The sequence below is a fragment of the Talpa occidentalis genome, unplaced genomic scaffold, assembly GCF_014898055.3.
Source record: "Talpa occidentalis isolate TD23 unplaced genomic scaffold, MPIMG_talOcc4v2.1 talOcc4.14, whole genome shotgun sequence".
Taxonomy (NCBI): Eukaryota; Metazoa; Chordata; class Mammalia; order Eulipotyphla; family Talpidae; genus Talpa; species Talpa occidentalis.
This window is the reverse complement of record NW_023601433.1, coordinates 28,927,315-28,950,050: the sequence shown is the minus strand read 5'-3', so window position 1 is coordinate 28,950,050 and position 22,736 is coordinate 28,927,315. Positions and strand designations below refer to the sequence as shown.

Genomic DNA, 22,736 nt, shown 5'->3' with positions numbered 1-22,736 from the left:
TTATGAACTGATAACATCTCCACTACCCTGTCTCTTACACACGGATTGACACAGCTTATCCAAAACTAAGCTTTATTTTCTAAGTGATAAGTTGTAATATTCTCTTTTTTTTCTAGCTGCTTCTTGGACAGTAATCGTTATTATTTCATGAGTTAAGCGAATGATAGGACTTTTCTAGTCATTTGACATAACAGACCAACTTGCTTTCTTTGCCCTTTTCACATATGTACATTTTCACGATGACTCTATGAAGCAATTGTAATATTTTGAACTGTAATTTCTGGACTTTTAATAGTTGCAAAATTTTCTGAGAAGTTTCCATATGTATAATTTAAATTTTCACCATCGTTGCTATTTGTAATTTTAGTCCCGTTCTTCCAGAAGAATAATGAAATGTCTTTGCCTTCAAGGGCATTTTTACATTGTGCTTCTTCCATGCCCCCATATTAAACATTTTCTTTGTATAGGAGCCGATTTCCTCTACTACATTTATTAGCACGGGGGAGAGCTCCTGTTTAATTTCATTCCTCCCACTTGGTTTAGTTTGGAGTTATAACCCACAACAATATAAGGAAAATGCATTCTGATATTGAGTAACCAGAATCTTTCCAAGAATAATGATGATATTTTTTCAATGCTTATTTATCTCTTGAGTCAAATGTGCCTACAGCATCACACACTTGCCAGATGAAAACTGAAGACCCGCTGTTCTTGAGAAATGCCACTATTTGGTACATATACACCATAGAATATTACTCAGCAACCAAAAAAGATAAACATATGCAGTTTGCAGCAACATGGATGGAGCTAGAAGGGATCATGCTCAGCGAAATTAGTCAGAAAGAAAAAGACAGGTCTCACTCATAGCAGGAATCTAGAAAACTTAAATAAGGGACCAGGAAAATGAATATAAGAAAGTGAAAATCAAAATCAACAAAAAACTATGAACCAGAGACACTTTTTGGGGGGTGGGGGCGGGAGGGGAAGGATTGGGGTCAGAATGGGCCTTTTGCAATTGTATGGGGGAATATAAAAATAAAATTTAATAAAAAAAAAAAAATAAAGTAAGTCATACACATTTTTTGTTTGCTAGTGTATATAAAAGTTGTATTTATGCTACACTATGTCTGTTAAGTGTCCAATAACATTATGTCTACAAAAAATGTGCACACCTTAATTAAATGTGTCAGAGACATGAAATGAGCACATGCTGTTGGAAAATGGCTCCATAGACTTGCTGGACTCAGGGTTGCCACCAACCTCCCATTTGTAAAAAAGGCATTATCTTTGACGCACAATAAAGTACAGTGTAATAAAATGAGCTTGCTTGTAGTTAAAAAAAAAAAAAAAAAAAAAAAAAAAAAAAAAAAAAAAAAGAAAGAAAAAGACAAATACCGGATGGTGTCACTCCTATCAGGAATATAGAAAACCTAAATAAGGGACCAGGAAAAAGATTAATTAATACAAAGTAAAATTCAAAATCAACAAGCAGCTATAAACCAGAGACACACTAGAGGGAGAAGTGGGGAGGAAAGGAAGGATTAGGGTCAAAAAAAGGTGAGGTGAAATTGTTTGGGAAATATAACCAAAATGAAAATGCATACATTGTGCAAAAATGAAAAATGATATAAGAATTATATAACATAAAATATATTAAAAAAAGAAATGTCACTATTACTAGTAAAGATAGTAGTTTCACCATTGTACACATAATTAAATATTTGTTAGGGAACATTTAATCACAGGTTAAGTATAGTATATATCTGTGGCTACAAATATCCAATTCTACTTTAATTGTAAAACCATAAGAAGCAGTAGAATGGGATACTATTGAGTGCTGCACCTCCCCTTGCAGTGACCTTTAGGGCTAATGGCTTTTGCCACGGTCCCTATGTCTGGCTGGGCAAGGAACCAGCCCCCAGGGGGAGCACAGCAAAACTCCCTGAAGACATAGATAAGACAGACTCCAGTCAAAAGATAATGACCATCAGGAGTCACTGCAAGAGCATGACCACAGGGACCCTTATCTCGCTTTCTCAAGGCCCACAAACTTTATTCTGCTACAACTGTCTTTTTAAAATCTTTCCTTTTTCTGGTCATTGGTTGCTAATTAAAAAACACATGTAATTTAATAATTAGGCTAATTCAAATGAAACATTACTAAACACTGTAATAATAGATTTGTTGGTTTAATAATCTTTCTATTATGTGCTTGACTTTAGTACCTTTGATCTTAACTGTATTATAATATAAATTCACCCATGACAATTAATTATGAGTAAAAATGAGTAGGTAGTAGTAGTAGTTAGTGCAACAAGAATATAATTACATAGAACAAAAGAAAGAATTAATAGCCTGTCTACTTAGGAATGCAGCTAGGTCCAGATGTATTTTGGACATAGATCACTGCCCTGTCAATGATAAGCTAAACCTATGAGCAAGCTGATTTCGTTGATGTTCACTGTTCCTATGCTTTTAGAAAACCTATATATACTGGTCACAAACTCAAAGAAAATTACACTCAGATTTTCACTCTCTTGAAGTGTGTCTGTGTGTCATTTACTCGCTGAATCCCTGACCACTCCGCGCAATCTCTCAACCCTGAGACGGCCTCATCGTCCTTCGCTGTGCTGGTCTGCGGCAGGTGACGCCCAACGGTGGGGCTCGACCTTGCATTTCATTAAGTTTCCACCCAAATGGAGAGGTGAGTAGTGAAGAGGTTGTGTTGGGTAAGTTATCTCCCTTCTTGAGTGTGAGTGTGAATGTGAGTCCCCTAAAAATACCTTCTTTAAAGGAAATATAGGTGAAACACTACGTGATTTGCACATCAAAGACATCTTTACAGACACATCACCCAAAGCAGTGATAGTGAAGGCAAAGATAAACAGCTGGGACTACATCAAATTAAAGAGCTTCTGCACAGCAAAAGAGACAATAACAAAAACAAAGAGAAACCCCACCAACTGGGAGAACATTTTTGCACACAACACTAATGATAAAGGACTGATCACAAAAATCTACAAAGAGCTGATGAGACTCAACAACAACAAAGAAAATAATCCAGTCAAAAAATGGGCAGAAGAGCTAAAAAGAAACTTCTCTGAAGAGGAAATGCAAATGGCCAACAGACATATGAAAAAATGTTCAACATCACTTGTCATCAGGGAAATGCAAATCAAAACTACCATGAGATACCATCTTACACCAGTGAGAATGGCACATATTAAAAAAACAAGCAACAACAAGTGTTGGCGAGGGTGTGGAGAAAAAAGAACTCGTCTGCACTGTTGGTGGGAGTGCAAACTGGTCCAACCACTATGGAGAGCAGTGTGGAGATTTCTGGACCTACTAAACATAGAGCTTCCATATGATCCAGCAATTCCACTCCTAGGTATTTACCCAAAGGACACAGAAACATCAATTCCAAAGAACACCTGCACCCCTATGTTTATAGCAGCACTGTTTACAATAGCTAAGCTTTGGAAACAGCCCAAATGCCCAAAAATAGATGACTGGATTAAGAAGATGTGGTACATATATACCATGGAATATTACTCAGCATTCAAAAAAGATAAACACATGCAATTTGCAGCAACATGGATGGCGCTGGAAGGGATCATGCTCAGCGAAATAAGCCAAAAAGAAAAAGAAAAATACCGGATGGTCTCACTCATAGCAGGAATCTAGAAAACTTAAATAAGGGACCAGAAAAATGAATAACTATAAGAAAGCGAAAATCAAAATCAACAAAAAACTATGAACCAGAGACACTTTTTGGGGGGTGAGGGGCGGGAGGGGAGGGATTGGGGTCAGAATGGGGGGGTTGCAATTGTATGGGGAATATAAAAATAAAATTTATTATTTAAAAAAAAATAAAAGTTCAACCTTGAAAAAAAAAATAAATAAAACAAATTACAATTCAAAAAAAAAAAAAAACCTTCTTTAAACAGTCAGGGATAGGATCCTCACTGGAGCATCCAGAGCTCGCTGATAAAGGGTGATCAGTTTGAGACAGTGAGAAGTTTTTCTAAGTGTGAAAATACACTCGTGGTGCTGTGTGTGTGTGAGCGTGCATGAATACGGCTCCACGGCCTTTAGGCTACGGAGTCTGAGTGGGCCGCACCCGCGATTCCCATGGAGGAACATCATACGGCATAAAGGTCATCTGCTCTTCGGAGTAGCCTGGTCCGGGACTTATACGGACAGACCTTAGCTAAGACGACCCTAAGTTCCCGCGAGGGACACGGGCCGGACAGCACAGTTGAAATAAAATCTTTGGTTGAGTGAGCAAAAGCACCACGAGGCCATGGGTCAATTACAGACTAAAAACAGAGATCTTTTTCTATCTATACTAAAGAATATGATTGAAACACGTGGTATTAAAGTAAATAAAAAGGCTTTACTGCAACTTTATGAATTCATATTGCGGGTATGTCCGTGGTTTCCAGAAGAAGGCAGTCTATCACTAGAAACCTGGAAAAAAGTAGGAAAGGAAGTAAAAGAATTTTATGCCCTTCATGGGCCGTCTCAAGTACGGACACAGGCTTTGTCCTTCTGGGTACAAATTAGAGATTTGTTGGTTGACACCACTGAGGCAGAATTGTGGGACAGTCAACGGGGAGAGGTTCAGGAAGATCCAAAAAACAAAAACCTAGATATAACACCACTGCTCGCTCAAGCCTCCGCTCCCGTACTACAGGAATCCCTTTCCCATCCAGAGGATGAGCTTAGTGATCATGAATATACTGAAATGTTAGATAAATTAACTTTCAAAAATGATAAATCCTTCCGCCCAACCGCTAATCTTTTTCCAATTGTTACCAAACCTAAAACATTAAATACCATTTCTGCCTGTAATACTACCCATCGAGGGTCACTAGGTGGCATTCTAGGATCAGCAAGAGAGGCTAGCAAAACGGGAGACTTTTCATTTACTTTTCCCGTTGCCGGAGCTCTGGCTTTGTCTCGCACTGATGAAGAAGGCCCTGCATGGGAGGCCATCCCCATAAAAACTCTTAAAGAATTACAGTCAGCCGTACAGACAACAGGTCATAACTCTCCTTATACTTATCAAATTATTGACATGCTATCCGTCACTTGGATGACCCCTTATGATTGGCTTAATCTTGCCAAGGCTGTTCTTCCTTCGGGAATGTATGTACTATTTCGAATGGAATATGAGGACCAAGTACATGCCTTCCTTAAGGAACACGATGATATGGTCAAGGCTGAAAAAATTTCCCTTTCCATGTTCATGGGTACGGACAAATTTGCTGAGGTACACAGACAGGCTGCCCTACCAAAAGATGTCTTAATCGAAATAAATAAGTTGGCTGTAGCGGCATGGAAAAATCTTCCTTCACCTGAACATAAGCCCACTAACCTTACTGATACACACCAACGCCAGGATGAAATGTACCAGGATTTTGTGGCCAGATTAGAAAATGCTCTGGATAAGTTTCTTCCATCTTCCGGAGCACGAAATTTGTTGTTTAAACAACTTGCATGGGAAAATGCTAATTCCCTCTGTAAAGAACTAATTAGACCTATAAGAAAAACTGGTACGCGTCAAGATTACATTAAAGCTTGCTTAGATGCTTCCCCAGTGGTTGTTCAAGGCATTGCTTATGCTGCTGCAATGAAAGGACAACCTTTTTCTACATTTGTTCAGGCTATGCCTCATGGGCGACGTAATAACCAGGTTTCATGCTTTACTTGCTGCCAGCCAAACCACACCTCCAAAAATTGCCCTAACAAAGCCCAAGTAATTGCTGATCTTAAACGCCCTATCCCACCAAGCCTTTGCCCACGTTGTAAAAAAGGTAATCATTGGGCCAACGAATGTCGTTCTAAATGGCATAAAAATGGTCATAAATTAACCCCTAATCTTACTCAGTCCACTGACCCAAAAAACTTCCAGAGGGGCAAGCCCTCAGCCCCGTAAAAAAAAGAGGGTCACCTCAACAACCCCCTCATCCCGATACCATTCCCCAAGTGTCAGTACATAACCTTCCCCGGGGCACCCCGGGCAGTGCAGGCTTGGATCTAGCTGCCATCAAGGATGTTTTATTGTCCTCTACGGATGGTGTTCAACTAGTTGAAACCTATTTAAAGGGACCGCTGCCGGCTGGCTCGGTCGGACTAATAATTGGTCGGAGTTCAAATTACAAAAAGAATTTTGAAGTATTGCCAGGTGTTGTTGATGCAGATTTTACAGGCCAAGTCAAAGTTATGATTCGCCCGTTAAAAGAAATTATTCAAATTCATAAAGATCAAAGAGTTGCTCAAATTCTAATTTTGAATTTTGTTAAACTTCCCAATCCTATTTTAAAACACAAATGGGGGAGGGGACGGTGGTTTCGGCTCCACCGAGGTCGTAGCTTGGACACAGCCCATTACAAAACAAAGACCTTTACAGACAATATATGTTAATGGGCACCCTTTTACAGGATTATTAGACACTGGTGCTGACAGGTCATGCATAGCTGGCAAAGATTGGCCCTCATCGTGGCCTATTACCAATTCCTCCTCCACGCTGATTGGGTTAGGGATGGCAGATAATGTAGCTCAAAGTTCTCAACTTTTACATTGGCAAATGAATGAGCTTTCTGGCTTCTTTCAGCCATATGTAATTCCTTCCTTGCCTTTTTTTTTTTTTTTTTTTTTAATATTAAATTTTATTTTTATATTCCCCCATACAATTGCAGATGCCCCATTCTGACCCCAATCCTTCCCCTCCCGCCCCCCACCCCCAAAAGTGTCTCTGGTTCATAGTTTTTTGTTGATTTTGATTTTCACTTTCTTATATTCATTTTCCTGGTCCCTTATTTAAGTTTTCTAGATTCCTGCTATGAGTGAGACCATCCGGTATTTTTCTTTTTCTTTTTGGCTTATTTCGCTGAGCATGATCCCTTCCAGCGCCATCCATGTTGCTGCAAATTGCATGTGTTTATCTTTTTTGAGTGCTGAGTAATATTCCATGGTATATATGTACCACATCTTCTTGATCCAGTCATCTATTTTTGGGCATTTGGGTTGTTTCCAAAGCTTAGCTATTGTAAACAGTGCTGCTATAAACATAGGGGTGCAGGTGCTCTTTGGAATTGATGTTTCTGTGTCCTTTGGGTAAATACCTACTTCCTTGCCTTTTTCATTGTGGGGCCGAGATGTGATGGAATCCATGGGATTAACCCTCGCCACTCCTGAATTAATTGATGAACAGGCTTTTTCTTAGCGGCCTTTGCGGAAAATTTATTTGCTGATAAAATTGCTTGGAAAAATGATGATTCTGTCTGGATACCTCAATGGCCCCTGACTTCAGAAAAAAATCCAGGCTATACATGACATTGTCACTGACCAATTACAAAAAGGGCATTTAGAGCCATCTACTAGTCCCTGGAATACGCCTGTTTTTGTAATTAAAAAGAAGTCAGGAAAATGGAGGCTTCTTCAAGATCTCCGCTCAATTAATGACACTATGCTTGACATGGGAGCCCTACAACCTGGTCTCCTCTCCCCTGTAGCTGTCCCAAAACAAAATCATATTATAATTATTGATCTACAGGACTGTTTTTTCACGATTAAGCTACATCCTGAGGATTCTCCTCGGTTTGCCTTTAGTGTTCCATCCGCTAATTTTAACCAACCCTGGCAACGGTTTCAATGAAAAGTCCTGCCTCAAGGCATAAAAAATTCTCCTACTTTATGTCAAAAATTTGTTGACCAGGCCTTACAAGCTACCAGGGATAAGTTTCCTGATGCATATATTATTCATTATATGGATGACATTCTTCTAAGCCATTCCTCCAAAGAAGGTGCAGAGGCACTTTTGCAATGTTTGATTACTGATCTAACATCATTTGGTCTTGTCATTGCTCCTGATAAAATTCAACATGATCACCCACTTAATTATCTGGGAAAAACTATTCATGATGGTTTTATCATGACTCAAAATCTTCAAATCCGTCTTGATAAACTCTCCACATTAAATGACTTTCAAAAGTTACTTGGAAATATTAATTGGATTCGTCCTTATCTTAAAATTACTACAGGTGATTTACACCCTCTTTTCCAGATATTACAAGGAGATCCTAACCCTAAATCACCTCGGTCCTTGACGCCCAAGGCTCTCTCAAAACTGCATCTGGTTGAACAAAGACTTTCTGAAGCTAGAGTTTCCCAAATTGATTATTCATCACCATGGGAATTACTTGTTCTTAAAACTGAATTTACACCTACTGCCTGTCTGTGGCAGTCTGGTATTCTTGAATGGCTTTATTTGGCACACCACCAAACAAAAATGGTCACATCTTATGCTTTCATGTGTGCATTTTTAATAATGAAAGGATTGACACGCTCTAAAGAACTGTTTGCCAAACTTCCCTCCGTTATTGTTGTTCCATATACTAAAGCACAGGTTGAATTTCTGCTTCAAAATGATGATGACTGGGGGATAGCCTTACTCAATTTTTCCGGTCAAGTCAAATTTCACCTGCCACAAGATCCTATTTTAAAATTTGCGACAGAAACTGCTTTTACTTTTCCAAAAGTCGTTTCCTCGCAGCCTCTGCCCGGAGCTACCGTTGTTTTTACTGATGGTTCCTCCTCTGGAATCTCAGCTGTTTATCATCCTGACCAACCTCCCATACAATGGTTCTCTAAAGAAATTTCCACCCAGCAGGCTGAAATTATCGCTGTAACACTTGCTTTACTTTGGACTTGCTAACAGCTATAAAAGGTGATTTTTTGGTTAAGTGACAACTTCTAAACTGCTTATTGGACCTGTAAAAGTTTAGTTTCTTATTAAGACTAATTTCTGATAAGAGTTTGAAAACAGGTAAACTGTAAAGGAAAATCTTATTCTTCCTCTTCTTCTGTCCTCCCAATACATGGTTCTTAAAAAAAAAAAAAAAAAGTCTTTTGTCTTAAAAATGTGCTTGGTCTCAGTGTGACAAAACCAAAACAATGTAAAGCCAATTGATAATACTTAAAAATACAAACTTAAAATGTTTTTCTTGTCTAAGAAAGTTAATAAAAACTGCTTAACTTTGAAATGGTTGTGGTCTTTGGTTGGACCCTAGGTTTTTAGTAAGGGTTAAAATTGGGTACTTGTTCTATGTAAGAATTGTAACTTCTATGTCATTAAAAACCTACTTGATATAAAAAGGATATTAAAAACTTGGTTAAATGGATGTGTCAAACTAAGAAAATTGTTACTAAAGAAGGGGAGTTTACTAAACTGTAGTTTCTCAGTGTCTTTGCAAATATTGGTAAAAATAACTGTCTCAAAATTAATGCAGATGGCCAAAAATTTTAAATGGAAATTAAGAGATCTCTTTGTTCTTGCTTTTTGCCTCTGGAGGATTAATTATAAATGGTGCCTATAAAAAAATCCTAAATTTTGAGATCGCGATCTGAAATTGTGGTAAAGAAAAAAACTAATTAAAAATTTAATGGTTTAAAAAGCATACATGCCTTAAGGTTTTAATGTTGGGTATTAATGTTTAAATGTGTTTACTCATGCTCTACAAAGGGAATAATAATTAACCTGGCCTATGCAAACAAACAAAACTTACTTCTAGGCTTTTTATCTAAACTTCTCTTGATAAGATCTTGTTCCAGGAAGACTGATCTACTTGTCCTTTCCCCTTGGAATAAACAATATATTCTCCCAGTAAATAACTATATTTCTTTACAGAATTCAAGGTAACATCTAAAGCCATATGGACAAGTTACTAAAAAATGTTTATGGTATTAAGTGTCTAAATTTTTTTTTTCTTGCTTTCGTCAATTTTCCTGGCACTTATTGCCATTTTGGCAACTCAGTCCACACCTGTACAATCGGCCCAATTTTGGGCTTACGTTCCCGAGCCGCCTTTTCTACACCCGGTTCCCTGGACAGAAAACTCTGTCATAAAAGTTTATGTAAATGACACCAACCTTCTTGGTGGCTTGGCTGATTTCCACTCTGAACACATGGTTTCTTCCCCTATTGATTATGAGGGCATGTCCAATGACCCTCCACTCTGTGTCTATGCCAACTCTGTATCCCTTCCTGGTTGTATGATACTACATTACGTTTCCATGCTCACTGATGCACCACCTCGCCCCCCCCACCCTTAAAAACCACCGCACGAAAAGCAGAAACCGTGTTGCCTGGGGTTTAACGTTCATGGCTTTGGACCAACTGACGGCAGACAATGGAATCCGCACCTTCTCCTCACCGCCCTTTACCCCCCCTTTTCACAACTGTATTCAAAAATACCGGGATGTTGACCAATATTGGGATTCCCTTATTTCTTACCCAGTTTGGCTTCACTGTGGTTTTTCTCAGGCAATGCCTATATCCCCTCTTATGTCTCAGTTTACTGTGTATGATTTTTCATTTGCTGTTCCAGCCCTTTACTACAGACAGTTTTCTGTTGGATGGGTGCCACCCATGTATGCTTTTAATCATCACAATAAGACCTATTTTCAGCCTGAACTCTTTTGTCTCTTCGCTGCCTTCGATGCCGTACATTTCAAACAACCTGGACAGAACACCGCTAAAATCCCAGTGCGTGCCTGCGTTGGATACCCTTTCGCTATACTTCTGGGAAACACCTCAGCTACATGCATTCAATTGCGTGGGACTTCTTAACTCCATTCATTGTTCTGGCTGTGTTGTTACTAATTGCATCACCCCTTCTCTCACTCGTCAGTACCCAGTTGCAATTCTTCTCAAAAGACCTCCATATGTTATGTTGCCTGTTGATTTACATGACATGCCCTGGTATGATAATACTGCCATGCAAGTTTTGGATGAGGTACATGCTCTTCTTCGTCCTAAACGTTTTATTGTTGCCCTTATCTTAGGCATTGCTGCGTTAATTTCCCTAATTACCTCTTTGGCTGCTTCTTCTGTTGCTCTAATTCAGGAAGCTAAAACAGCTTCTTTTGTAAATAACATTACCAAAAACGTGTCCATGGCGCTCTCTACACAGCGGGACATTGACTATAAGTTAAAAAGAAAGTTAAATGCTCTGGAAAAAATTGTTATTGCTATTGACAATGAGGTTCAACTTCTCAAGCAACAAATATCTACCCATTGCCATGTTCAGTTTCGTTTCATTTGTGTTACGCCTTTACATTATAACTCTTCCTTACATTGGAATCTCACCAAACATCACCTATTGGGCATCTGGCATGACAATGACCTTTCTCATGACCTTTCGTCTCTCCAAGCTAAAATTTCTACTGTCAGTAAGTCTCATCTGGACACTTCAGTCTCTTCCTTTGCCCATTCTCTGGCTTCCACCCTTCAAACTGTGACTCCTTCTCACTGGTATCATCTTGTACTCTCTTTCATTGCTCTTTCTCTACTTGTCCTTCTCCTTTGTCTTTTTATTCCCCTCTGCATTCGCTCCCTTCACAGGTCCATCTATCGTCTTCAACGAGATATGTACGCCTTCCAGCTCCATTCTAAAAACAAAGGGGGACCTACTGCACCTCCCCCTGCAGTGACCTTTAGGGCTAATGGCTTTTTCCACGGTCCCTAGGTCCGGCTGGGCAAGGAACCAGCGCTAGGGGAGTACAGCAAAGTTCCCTGAAGACATAGATAAGACAGACATAACGACCACCAGGAGCCACCACAAGAATGCTGACCAAAAGGAGCCTTATCTCGTCTCCTCAGACCTACAAACATTATCCCTTCACTCTCTTTCTAAAACTTCTTCCTTCTCTTCTATAAAGGTCATTGATTGCTAAATTAAAGAAACATATGAAATCTAGTAACAAGGATGACTCAAATGAAACACCACTAAACCTTGTGTAACAACAAAATTGTTAGTTCAATAATTGCTCTGTTATATGTTAAAATTCCTTAGCTTTGATCCTTAATGAAAAAGTGTATTACATAAAAAAATAAGTGCACCTGTTATAATTAATAATGATTAATGAATTTAGTGGTTAGCTAGGAGAAAATGTAATTATATAAAACAAAAGACAAAACTAATGGTCTGACTGCTTAGGAATGTGCCTAGATCCAAATGTAACTCTGGACATAAATCACTACCTTGTCAATGATAAGTTAAACTTATGAGCCAACTGGTTTAGTTCACTGATAACCGATCCTATGCCTTAGAAAAACATATATATACTGGCCACTAACTTAAATAAAATTACACTCAGATTTCCACCTTTCTTGAGGTGTGTCTGTGTGTCATTTATTCACCGAATCCCTGACCACCCTGCGCAGTCTCTCAACCCTGAGACAGCCTCATCATTCACTGCTGTGCTGGTCAGCGGCATATGTAATGAGTGAAAAGGTATTAACTAATTTTAATTGCTTCATGTATCAGATGATCATGTGCCAAGTGTATCTGTGAGAGCCTCTCATTATGAACTGATATCATCTCCACTACCCTGTCTCTTACACACGGATTGACACAGCTTATCCAAAACTAAACATCATTTTTAAGTGATAAATTGTAATATTCTCTTTCTATTCTAGCTGCTTCTTGGACAGTAATCGTTATTATTTATGAGTTAAGCGAATGATAGGACTTTTCTAGTCATTTGACATAACAGACCAACTTGCTTTCTTTGCCCTTTTCACATACGTACTTTTTCACGGTGACTCCATGAAGCAATTGTAATATTTTGAACTGTAATTTCTGGACTTTTAATAGTTGCAAAAGTTTTCTACGACGGTACCAAATGTACAATTTAAATTTTCACCATTGCTCCTATTTGTAATTTTAGTCCTGTTCATCCAGAAGAACAACGAAATGTCTTTGCTTTCAAGGGCATTTTTACGTTGTACTTCTTCCATGTCCCCATATCACACATTTTCTGTTATAGGAGCCGATTTCCTCTATTACATTTATTAGCACGGGGGAGAGCTCCTGTTTAATTTCATTCCTCCCACTTGTCTTAGTTTGGAGTTATAACCTACAGCAATATAAGGAAAATACAATCTGATATTGAGTAACCAGAATCTTTCCAAGAACAATGATGATATGATATTTTCAATGGTATTTATCTCTTGAGTCAAAATGGGCCTGCAGCGGCCTCCCTGGTGGCACTAGGGGTTGAGATGCAACCTATGAAGCTGTCTGCAGCCACTGCAGCACGAGTTTGATCCCCAGCCAGGGAGAAACCCACATGGCACAGCAGACCTCTCCTGATTGGCCTGCTGCTCCTCTCAGCAGTGTACTTCGGTCAATCTGCCTTTCTGTTCCCCACTCTATCTCTGGTGAATCCTCTCACCCTCCATACCTCTGCCCCGGATCCCAGCGCTTATATGCATAAATAAATAAATTTAAAAAAAAACCAAAAAACAAAAATGTGCCTATAGCATCATGCACTTGCCAGATGAAAACTGAAGACACTCTGTTCTTTAGAAATGTCACTGTTACTGGTAAAGATAGTAGTTACACCTTTGTACCCATATTTAAATATATTGTTAGGGAACCTTTAATCATAGTTTAAGAATAGTTTATATCTGTGGTATAAATATTCAATTCTACTTTAATTGCAAAACCATAAGAAGTAGTAGAATGGGAAACTATTGATTATTGAGGGTCTATTGCTTCCTGATATTTATTTATTCATTTTGAAAAATATTTATTCAGTACATATTATTTGTTTTGTGCCTAATAGTATGGATGTCCTGAGAATGCAGAGTTAGCAAAACAAAAGCTTAGCTCCGAGCCTGGAAATGTGTTGCATCCGGATGTGCATGAAGGCTGGTCCTGGAGGGGAAAGGAAGGCGGGTGGGTGCAGGGTCTTTAGGGAATCAGGACTGTAATTAGGGCGGTGCCGGCATAGTGAAGGGAGTTGGCGGAGGCTCTAGTCACATGTAAACTCAAAGGAATATTATATTATGGAAGAGAAGATAGTGCTGGTCTGGAAGGGATGATGGGGACAGAGAGCTCACCACGTTACCCTGAATAGATGGGGAAAGAGCAAAGAGGTAACTACTTGGAGAAAGCCGTCTCTCCAGGGGGACCAAGTTTTGATAACTCAAGAAGGTAGGAAAAATGCTTTAGGATAGTTAAGCTTACGGAAACTTATGTAATGGAAAGCTTTGGAAGATGTTTCAGAAAAGGAGGTGTTTGCCTTCCCAGAAACTTCATTATCTTCTCTTACTTTCTCATTCCCTTACACATGTTGTTCGGAATAAATTGTGTATACTCTAGGACTTCTAGAACGTTGAAAATGCCACTGGACCCTGTAACTACATGTTGCTTGTCCTTGCTCTGCTCATTCTTGCTCTGTTCCCATTTATCTCTACTTCCAGAAGTATTTTTTAAAGATTTTATTTTTCTTTATTTATGCATACAAGAACTGGCATGTATTTAATAGGTACAAGAGAGGGTTGAGAGGATTCACCAGAGACAGAGTTAAGGAGCAGAAAATCTAGATCTACTGAAATCCACTGCTGAGGGGAACAGTGGGAGAGAGAGGAGAGGTCTGCTGCACCATGTGGATTGCTCCCTGGCTGGCTGCGGATTGCTTCAAAGTGTGCACTTCACCATTTGTACCACCAGGGAGGCCCAGACTGCAGATTTTTTTTTTCAAGGTTTATTTATTTATACAAGAGCTGGGGTACAGGCCAGAAGCATGGGAGGGTGAGAGAATTCACCATAGACAGAGCAGGGAACAGAACAGGCAGAATGACCGAAATACACTGCTGAGGGGAGCAGGGGGCAAGACAGGAGAGGTCTGCTGTGCCATGTGGGTATCTCCCTGGTTGGCCGGGAATTGAACCCGCGCTGCAGAGGCTGCAGACAGCTTCACAGTGTGGCACTCAATTCTCTGCGCCACCAGGGAGGCCCGCAGACTGCAGATTCTTAAAAAGAAAAACAAAGAGAAGAAGTTGACATTGTGAGGACAGTTGGCAAAATTAGAGTATACAGATTGGATCCTGTTGTTTATTTCCTGGTTTGAATGCTTATCAGGTGGCTCTGTAGGTTAGTGCGGATGTTGGGGGAAAATGCACATTGAAGGATGTGGGCGTAGAAGAGCCACATGTTAACATTTTTTTGTGCTTTAGAAAAATGCTAATAATAATTGTGGCTTTGTGTATAGAGATGAAATGTGAGCACGTATGTGAGGGACTGAAGGAGGAACGCCATGTGTACTTGGGGAAATGTGAGTAAGGTGGCTATGCAATTTTCTTTTACTATGTGTGTAACTTTTTTTTTAAGATTGATTGATTGATTGATTGATTGATTGATTGATTTATACAAGCACTGGGTACAGTCAGAAGCGCGGGAGGGTGAGAGAATTCACCAGAGCCAGAGTGGGGAGCAGAACAGGTAGAAGGACCAAAGTACACTGCTGAGGGGATCAGCGGGTGGCAGGAGAGGTCTGCATGCCATGTGGGACCCTTGCCTGCGGTTGGGGATCGAACGGGCACTGCAGAGGCTGGGGGCAGCTTCACAGCCCAGTGCTCAACCACTGCGCCACCAGGGGTGGCCCTATGTGTGTAACTTTAAAAAAAAAAAGTGTCCTAAATCTTAGAGAGAGCCCCAAAACTAAGAATATAAGAAAAAGCTCAGGGGCCTCCCTGCCAGAGCAAAGGTTTAAGATGCAAAACTATCAAGCTAGCAGCAGCCACTGCAGCATGAGTTTGATCCCTGGCCAGGGAGGTGACCCACGTAGTGGAGCAGAACTCTGCAGGATGGGGTATTCCTGGAGTCAACTCAGGGACTAGGCTGGGAGAGGACAGTTTCCTCCCACTGAGAGCCACTTACTTCCCTACTCACTTCCCCACTTACTTCACAGTTAGCCACTCACTTCCCCCCAGGACCTTGAGGAACAGCTCCTGGGCTTGGCTGGATGAAGGTCCTAGGCCTGAACAGGGCTGGGGGGCTATTGTAGTGGGCTCAGTGGTGCCCCTAGTCCTGCTTCTAGGACCAGACGTGCCTCCCACAGGGCCGCGCACAACCCTCCACAGGTGTCTCGGAGACCTCCTCAGGGTCCTGCTGTGGACCAGGGTTGTGAAGGTCACCTGAGGAAGAGAGTTGGGATGTGGGACAAGAAGATCAGAAGAATAAAGAGACACAACCCCGCGATCTTTGTTAAAAAGCCTCTTTCCGGTCCTCCCCGGTGGCGCAGCGGTTGAGCACTGGGTTGCGAAGCTGCCCGCGGCCTCTGCGGCGCCGGTTCGATCCCCGGCTGCTCCCCGGCCACCGGAGGAGGGTCCCACATGGCGCGCAGACCTCTCCTGCCGCCCGCTGCTCCCCTCAGCAGTGTACTTTGGTCCTTCTGCCTGCTCTGCTCCCCGCTCTGGCTCTGGTGAATTCTCTCACCCTCCCGCGCTTCTGACTGTACCCAGTGCATGTATAAACAAAACAAACAAACAAACAAACAAAAAAATAAATAAACATGCCTCTCTCTAAAAAAAAAAAAAAGCCTCTTTCCACGTGGACCTGCAGGTGCTGTTCTGCAGGCAGCAGTAGGGAGAATAATAGAGGCAGGAGACTGGTCAGACAGCACGGCTGGGCCCAGGCCACCTTGGGTGAGAGTCCAAAGATTTTACTGAATCTTGATGCTGAGGGTTGAGTCTCCGGGGAGCGTTAACGGAGATGGTGCGTTACCAGGCACACACATGTGAAATGTGCCTCTGACAGAAACAGGGAAACAAAGTGAGACTCAAAGGTGGACAAGGCCAGAGGAGGGAGCTGTATGGCGGGTGGGTTGTGATGAGGATTCCTCTGGCAGGAACCGGGGACAGGTGGGACATGTGCAGACTGAGGAGATGCTGCTCACTGGGGACCTGGCTTCCCAGCTGCGGTGTTAGTAGGAGCATCCCCTCCACCGGGTCCAATTGCCTTAAGCACCAGGAGCTCTGGTGTTCCCTGCGTGAACATGGCACCATCTACATAATTGGGACAGCCTGGATGAAGGAGCCTCTCAGCACATGTTTGCTGAATGAAAGCCTGAGCTCTTGTGAATCAGAAGTGCAGGAAAGGGGCAGATTGGAGGCAAAGATTAAGATTCCTGCTTGATAAACATTATAGTTTGTGGGTCAGAGTTTATCCTGGAGGATATGAGCAGAAGTTGTGACCTTGAGTGGAGATGGAGAGACAGGTGTAAATCTCAGTGCTCTAAAGCAGGAAAGACTAGAGAGAAGTACAGTGGATGAGGATTCCTCTGGGTTCCATGGATTTCAGGGGACAGAAAGAAAGAAAACGTGGTAAGAAATTTTTACAGTGTACACCATTTACGTGATCCCTAGAACTCAATTTATATTGACAGAAATATGCAGAAAAGTACAACATAGAAAGAGAACGAACACTTTTTAAAATAAAGTGTAATACATTACTTTCTGGTAAAGTTTTGCCTACCAAATCTACTCATTTTTCATAAATGAATAAATCCTTTCATAAGTCAATAAATTCGCTTTTCTGTAAAATACCCCCTTTATACCACTTCCTTTATGACTTCGTAGAATCCTCCACTTGCTTAACTCTCCCCTCATCCAAAAAACATGACTAGTGACTTATGAGTATTATTGGATTATGAGTACCAACTTGTTCTGGAGCCACCAGCGCCTTAACTAATAGTATGTATTTATATGGACTACTCTGTAAAATCAAAGCATAAGGTCGTTAATTAAACACTGAATAACAATATCTAGGAATCAGACCATGCTGCTGACTAGAGTGAGGACCTGATAGTGGCTGACACCAGTTGGCCTTTCAGGGATTTTGCACAAGAGGAGTGTTGCCATGAGCAGGCAAGGGCGCTGTGGGGTGGTGCTGTGGGCCCCACAAATGAATCAGTGAGGACCTGTCACTCACAAGTGCCTGAGCCTGGGGACTGGTTCCTGTGCTCCCAGATGGGGATTCAGGAAAGGGGCTCCTGACTTGGCCCAGTTTCCTGAGAAGGGGTCTTTGTGAAGTCTCAGCAAGTGCTTCCTCCCAGGGCTCTCCAAAGGGGTGAAGCAAACCATCCTCCTCGGTGTGATGTGTGATCTTACCTCCAGCAGTAGGGCTCAAGAAAGACCTGGGCTGTCCCTGGATGGAACCTCATTTCCATGTACAGCCCCTCCTGTGGCACAGATTGAGGAACAAAAGGAAGCCTAGGGCAGCCCAGCCCCATTGGGGCTCAGGGGCTATGAGCACCATGGCCTGGACACCTCTGTTCTTTGTCCTCCTCTCTCATTGCATAGGTGCCTGTGTTTGGGACCATAGGATGGGCCCTCAGAAGATGCATGGGCCCCTGGTAAATCCTCTTGTCTCTAGAACCGAGACCACCATCAAGTGTCTGGCCTCCTTCCAGTATCATGGGCCCAGTCTGTGCTGACTCAGCCACTATCAGTGTCTGGGAACCTGGGCCAGAGGGTCACCATGTCCTGCACTGGAATCAGCTCCAACATTGGGGGTTATGGTGTGGGCTGGTTCCAACAGAAAACAGGAACAACCCCCCCAAACCATCTATCGGGATAAGGGAGGATCAGGGGTCCTTGATGTATCTTCGGGCTCCAGGTCTGGCAGCTCAGCCACCCTGACCATCACTGGGCTCCAGCCTGAGGCTGAGGCTGATTATCACTGCTCAAGTTAGGATGACAGTCTGGATGATCACACAGAGCTCCAGGCCTGTGGGGAAGTGAGATACAAACACCCTTTCTCTTCTGCCAAGAGCAGGAATCCCTGAAGCTGCTGCTGAGGCTCAGCCTGGGCCTCTGATTCATCCTGATGCTTTCCTGTCCCAGACTCCTGCAGGGCACCCCCTTCATCTCTCCCTCCCAAGAGGTCTCAGCTCCATCCTCACACCCTGCCCCCTGTCATGGGGACCCAACCATAGTTCCCAGATTTCCAGTCCCCTGGGCAGTGGTGGTGACAGGTGGGTCCAGAGCAGACAAGGGTGAAGAACAGCCTCTGTCAATACCTTCTCCCTGTACTGTTGAAGGACCCACACAGCCCACCAGGGGTGAACCAGACAGGGGGTGGGCATGAAAGGGCCTTGGTGGAAAGTGGGGTGAGAGAGGAGGAGCTCTTCCTCCTTCCCCAACAACAAGACTGTGCTGTCTCCGTCCTCTGTCCTATGCTGAGCTGAAAGCAGGACCAATTCTCCCTCAGGACAGTTTTCAGGGCCCTCCCTCCACTATGTAAACTAGTGAAGGAGTGTCAGGAGCCCAGCATCTGAGGTTGCCTCTGTATGAGACAGGCATGAGGGGAGGGAGGAGGAGGTGCAGCCTAGTGCAGGCCCAGGTAAGGAGTCCTCTCTCTCCTTCTGCCCTCCTCCCCCCACAATTTGTGAGGAGGGGCCAGTGGAAAAGGCAATGCTTGAGTAGTGCTTCCTGTCTCAGAGCAAGCACTCAATTTCAGACAAAGTGCAAAGTTTAGCAGGGCCCGCAGGGGTCAGTGTGGGGCTGAGTGAAGCCCAGGTTTGAAACCTCAGCTGTGACCCAGCACCTGGGGATAGTGCTGCCATGAGCTCAGCGTTCCCAGGGCCTGGCAGCTCCTTCCCACAAAGCCCAGATGTCAAAATGAGCGACATAAGAAGTTCACCAGTGCCACAGGCCTCCCCTAATTCCAGGGCAGAGGGGATTGAGTCTGATCCTCAGAGAGGCTGGAGGGAGAGTAGGTGGGATGAATAGCATGAAGGGTCCCTGCTCCCATCTGTGAGGGATGGGAGGAGAGAGATATGGGTCCCAGTTAGGATATGGGCACACCTCTGAGGGCATCTCCACTGGGGTCAGGAGCCCTGTTCTCTGCTCCCTCTTTACTCACTGCACAGGTGACTGGATTCTGGTGTCAGGCGAAGGTTCTATGAGAATATTTGCATTTTTCTTCCTCCTTGTTGAGGAACCTGTGTGTGGGCATTGTGAGTCTCCCTCACAATGCTGAGTCTCCCTCTTTATAAGTCTATGTATCATTGGAATGAATCACACATGGTGCTTCCTGGAAATGGGGAAACAGGGAAAAAAGAACCCGGAGGACACCACTGTGAGGAAAGCCCCCTGACACCTGACATTCCAGTAGACAGCGACTGGTAGAGACCAGGTCATGAGAAAGCCCACAGAAACGGGTTATAAAATGGAGCAGCAAATCCTTCTTCCAGTGCAGACATCTCCTGTCTTGCCCCCTGCTCCCTTGCAGGGTATTTCAATAAATCCAACTTTTTTGTTCTGCACTCTGCCTCTAGTGAATTCTTTCAATCAAGCACCTCTGACCTCAGCTGGGGATGACATGCCACAATACCATCTTTACTGCATCTTCTCTGGCGGGAAAACCTTAAATTGTTATTCATGACAGTTTTTACCTCCCACAGATCAAAACCCCATGTGGGAGTGAGAAATTAGCATAACATGTGTGGCACCCTGGGAGCCACAGTGCCTATGATTTAAGTCATAATGTGTGAGTAGAGGGGGGCATCTGTGAGCTGAAGGAAGTGTGTGCCCCTTCACCAGCAGGCGGAGCTGTAGGACTGCCCATGTGCCCTACACAATTGATCTGTGAATACTCTCTCAAGGGAGCCTGGGCCTAGGGACTGTGTGGGGCTCCCTGTTGGGGACTCAGTAGCTGTGCCTGCTGTGGCATGGCACAGTCCCCTAAGCAGAGACCTTTGTTGATGTCAGCAGGTGCTTCCTCCAGGGCTGTCCCAAGGGGTGAAGCAAAACCCCTCTTCTCAGTGTGAGGTGTGAGCTGAGCTCCAGCACCAGGGCCCAGGGAGGGCTGGGTAGTCCCTGAATGGAACCCCATTTGCATGCACAGCCCCTCCTGTGGCAGAGGGTGGGGAAGAAAAGGAGGCCTGGGGAGCCCAGCCCCATGTGGGGCTCAGGGGCTGTGAGCACCATGGCCTGGACACCTCTCCTCCTTGTGATCCTCTCTCACTGCACAGGTGGGAAAACCTCCATGACAGAGCCAGTCTCCTGCTGTTCTCTGTCTTCTAAGTCAGATCCCAGGGAAATTTTACTCTGAGTTCTACCCCTCAACTTACATGTCTGTGTCTGCAGGTTCCCTCTCCGAGCCTGTGCTGACTCAGCCGCCCACCCTCTCTTCCTCTCCTGGATCATCTGTCAGACTCACCTGCACCCTGAGCAGCGGAGCCCTTGTTGCAGATTACTACATTAGGTGGTTCCAGCAAAAGCCAGGGAGCCCTCCCTGGTACCTCCTGAGGTATAAATCAGACTCGGATAAGTACCAGGGCTCCGGGGTCCCCAGCCGCTTCTCTGGAGCCAAAGACACTGCGGCCAATGCGGGGCTCCTGCTCATCTCGGGACCGCAGCCTGAGGATGAGGCCGACTACTACTGTGCTACATGGGATGGTAACTCTAACACTCCACAGTGCTCCAGACCCACGGGGAAGTGAAACAAAAACCTCCCCTTGCTGCCCTGGCTTGGAGCAGTCACCCCTGAGCTCAGTACCAGGCCTCAGTCTGCTGACATTTGGTGACATCTTTTTGGTCTAATTTCCTTGGACACAGAGATGTGTCTCATTTCCTCATCATCCTTAGCTGAAAAGCTCATTTCTTCTTGCATTGGCCGTGTCTATACAGATAAAAGTCAGACTTGGGCTCGTTTCCCCCCAGGGAGGTGATGGAGCAGGAAGCAGGAGGTGGAGCCCACCCGGGTCCCCCAGGTCTAGGCCTGGCTCAGATGTGCAGGTGTCCTGAGCTGCTGGCCTGTGTGGGGTGCAGCTGCCCCGAATCCATCTCCAGGGCTCAGCTGCAAGAGACAGGAGCCTCTTTCCACATCAGAGGCCTCTAGCCTGTCTGGAGAGCTGCGTTTCCCACAGTGGGCTCAGTGTTGTGGTGCTAGGGGTGCAGAGCAACGGATTGCCTCCACAGTGACATGTGACTGTGTGTGACTCCCCGTGTGCTTTGGGACACCCAGCCTCAGGCTCCTTGACAAGGTACCAGCTCGTGCCTTAGTCAGCTCTTCCCTCCCCCAGAGGGCCTGAGGCTCAGGCTGTATGTCTGAGGGTGGGAGCACTTGGGGTTTAGAAAAGCAAATGAAGATCCTTCCACCAAAGCAGAAAGACAGATTTCTAGGAACTGTGTCCCCACACTTGTGACAGGCCAGCAATGCAGTAGGGGGTGAGAACATTCACCAGAGACGGAGTTGGGAATAGAACCGGCAGACTGATTGAAATACTCTGCTGAGGGGAGTAGCAGGCGACTCAGGAGAGGTCTGCTGTACCACATGGGTTTCTCCCTGGCCGGGGATCAATCTAGTGCTGCAGTGGCTGAGGATAGTTTCATAGGTTACATCAACCCCTTGTGCCACCAGGGAGGCTCCCCAAAACTATTGATTATTAAGGATCTATTGTTTTCTAACATTTATTTATTCACTCTGACAAATATTTATTCAGAACATATTATTTGTTTTGTGCCTAATAGCATGGATGTCCTGAGAATACAGAGTAAGCAAAACAAAAGCTTAGCTCCGAGCCTGGAAATGTGTTGCATCCGGATGTGCACGGAGGCTGGTCCTGGAGTGGAAAGGAAGGCGGGTGGGTGCAGGGTCTTTAGGGAATCAGGACTGTAATTAGGGCGGTGCTGGCATAGTGAAGGGAGTTGGCTGAGGCTCTAGTCACATGTAAACTCAAAGGAATATTATATTATGGATGAGAAGATAGTGCTGGTCTGGAAGGGATGATGGGGACAGAGAGCTCACCACGTTACCCTGAATAGATGGGGTAAGAGCAAAGAGGTAACTACTTGGAGAAAGCCGTCTCTCCAGGAGGACCAAGTTTTGATAACTCAAGAGGGTAGATAAAAAAATGCTTTAGGATAG

General features: G+C 43.7%; 1 gene segment (V, D, J or C); it reads left to right on the top strand.

Moving 5' to 3' along the window:
- Positions 1-20,792: 20,792 nt before the first annotated feature.
- On the top strand, positions 20,793-21,309 carry LOC119244115 (immunoglobulin lambda variable 5-39-like). The segment is given in 2 exon segments: positions 20,793-20,838; positions 20,954-21,309. Coding segments are annotated over 2 exon segments (402 nt in total).
- Positions 21,310-22,736: the final 1,427 nt, after the last annotated feature.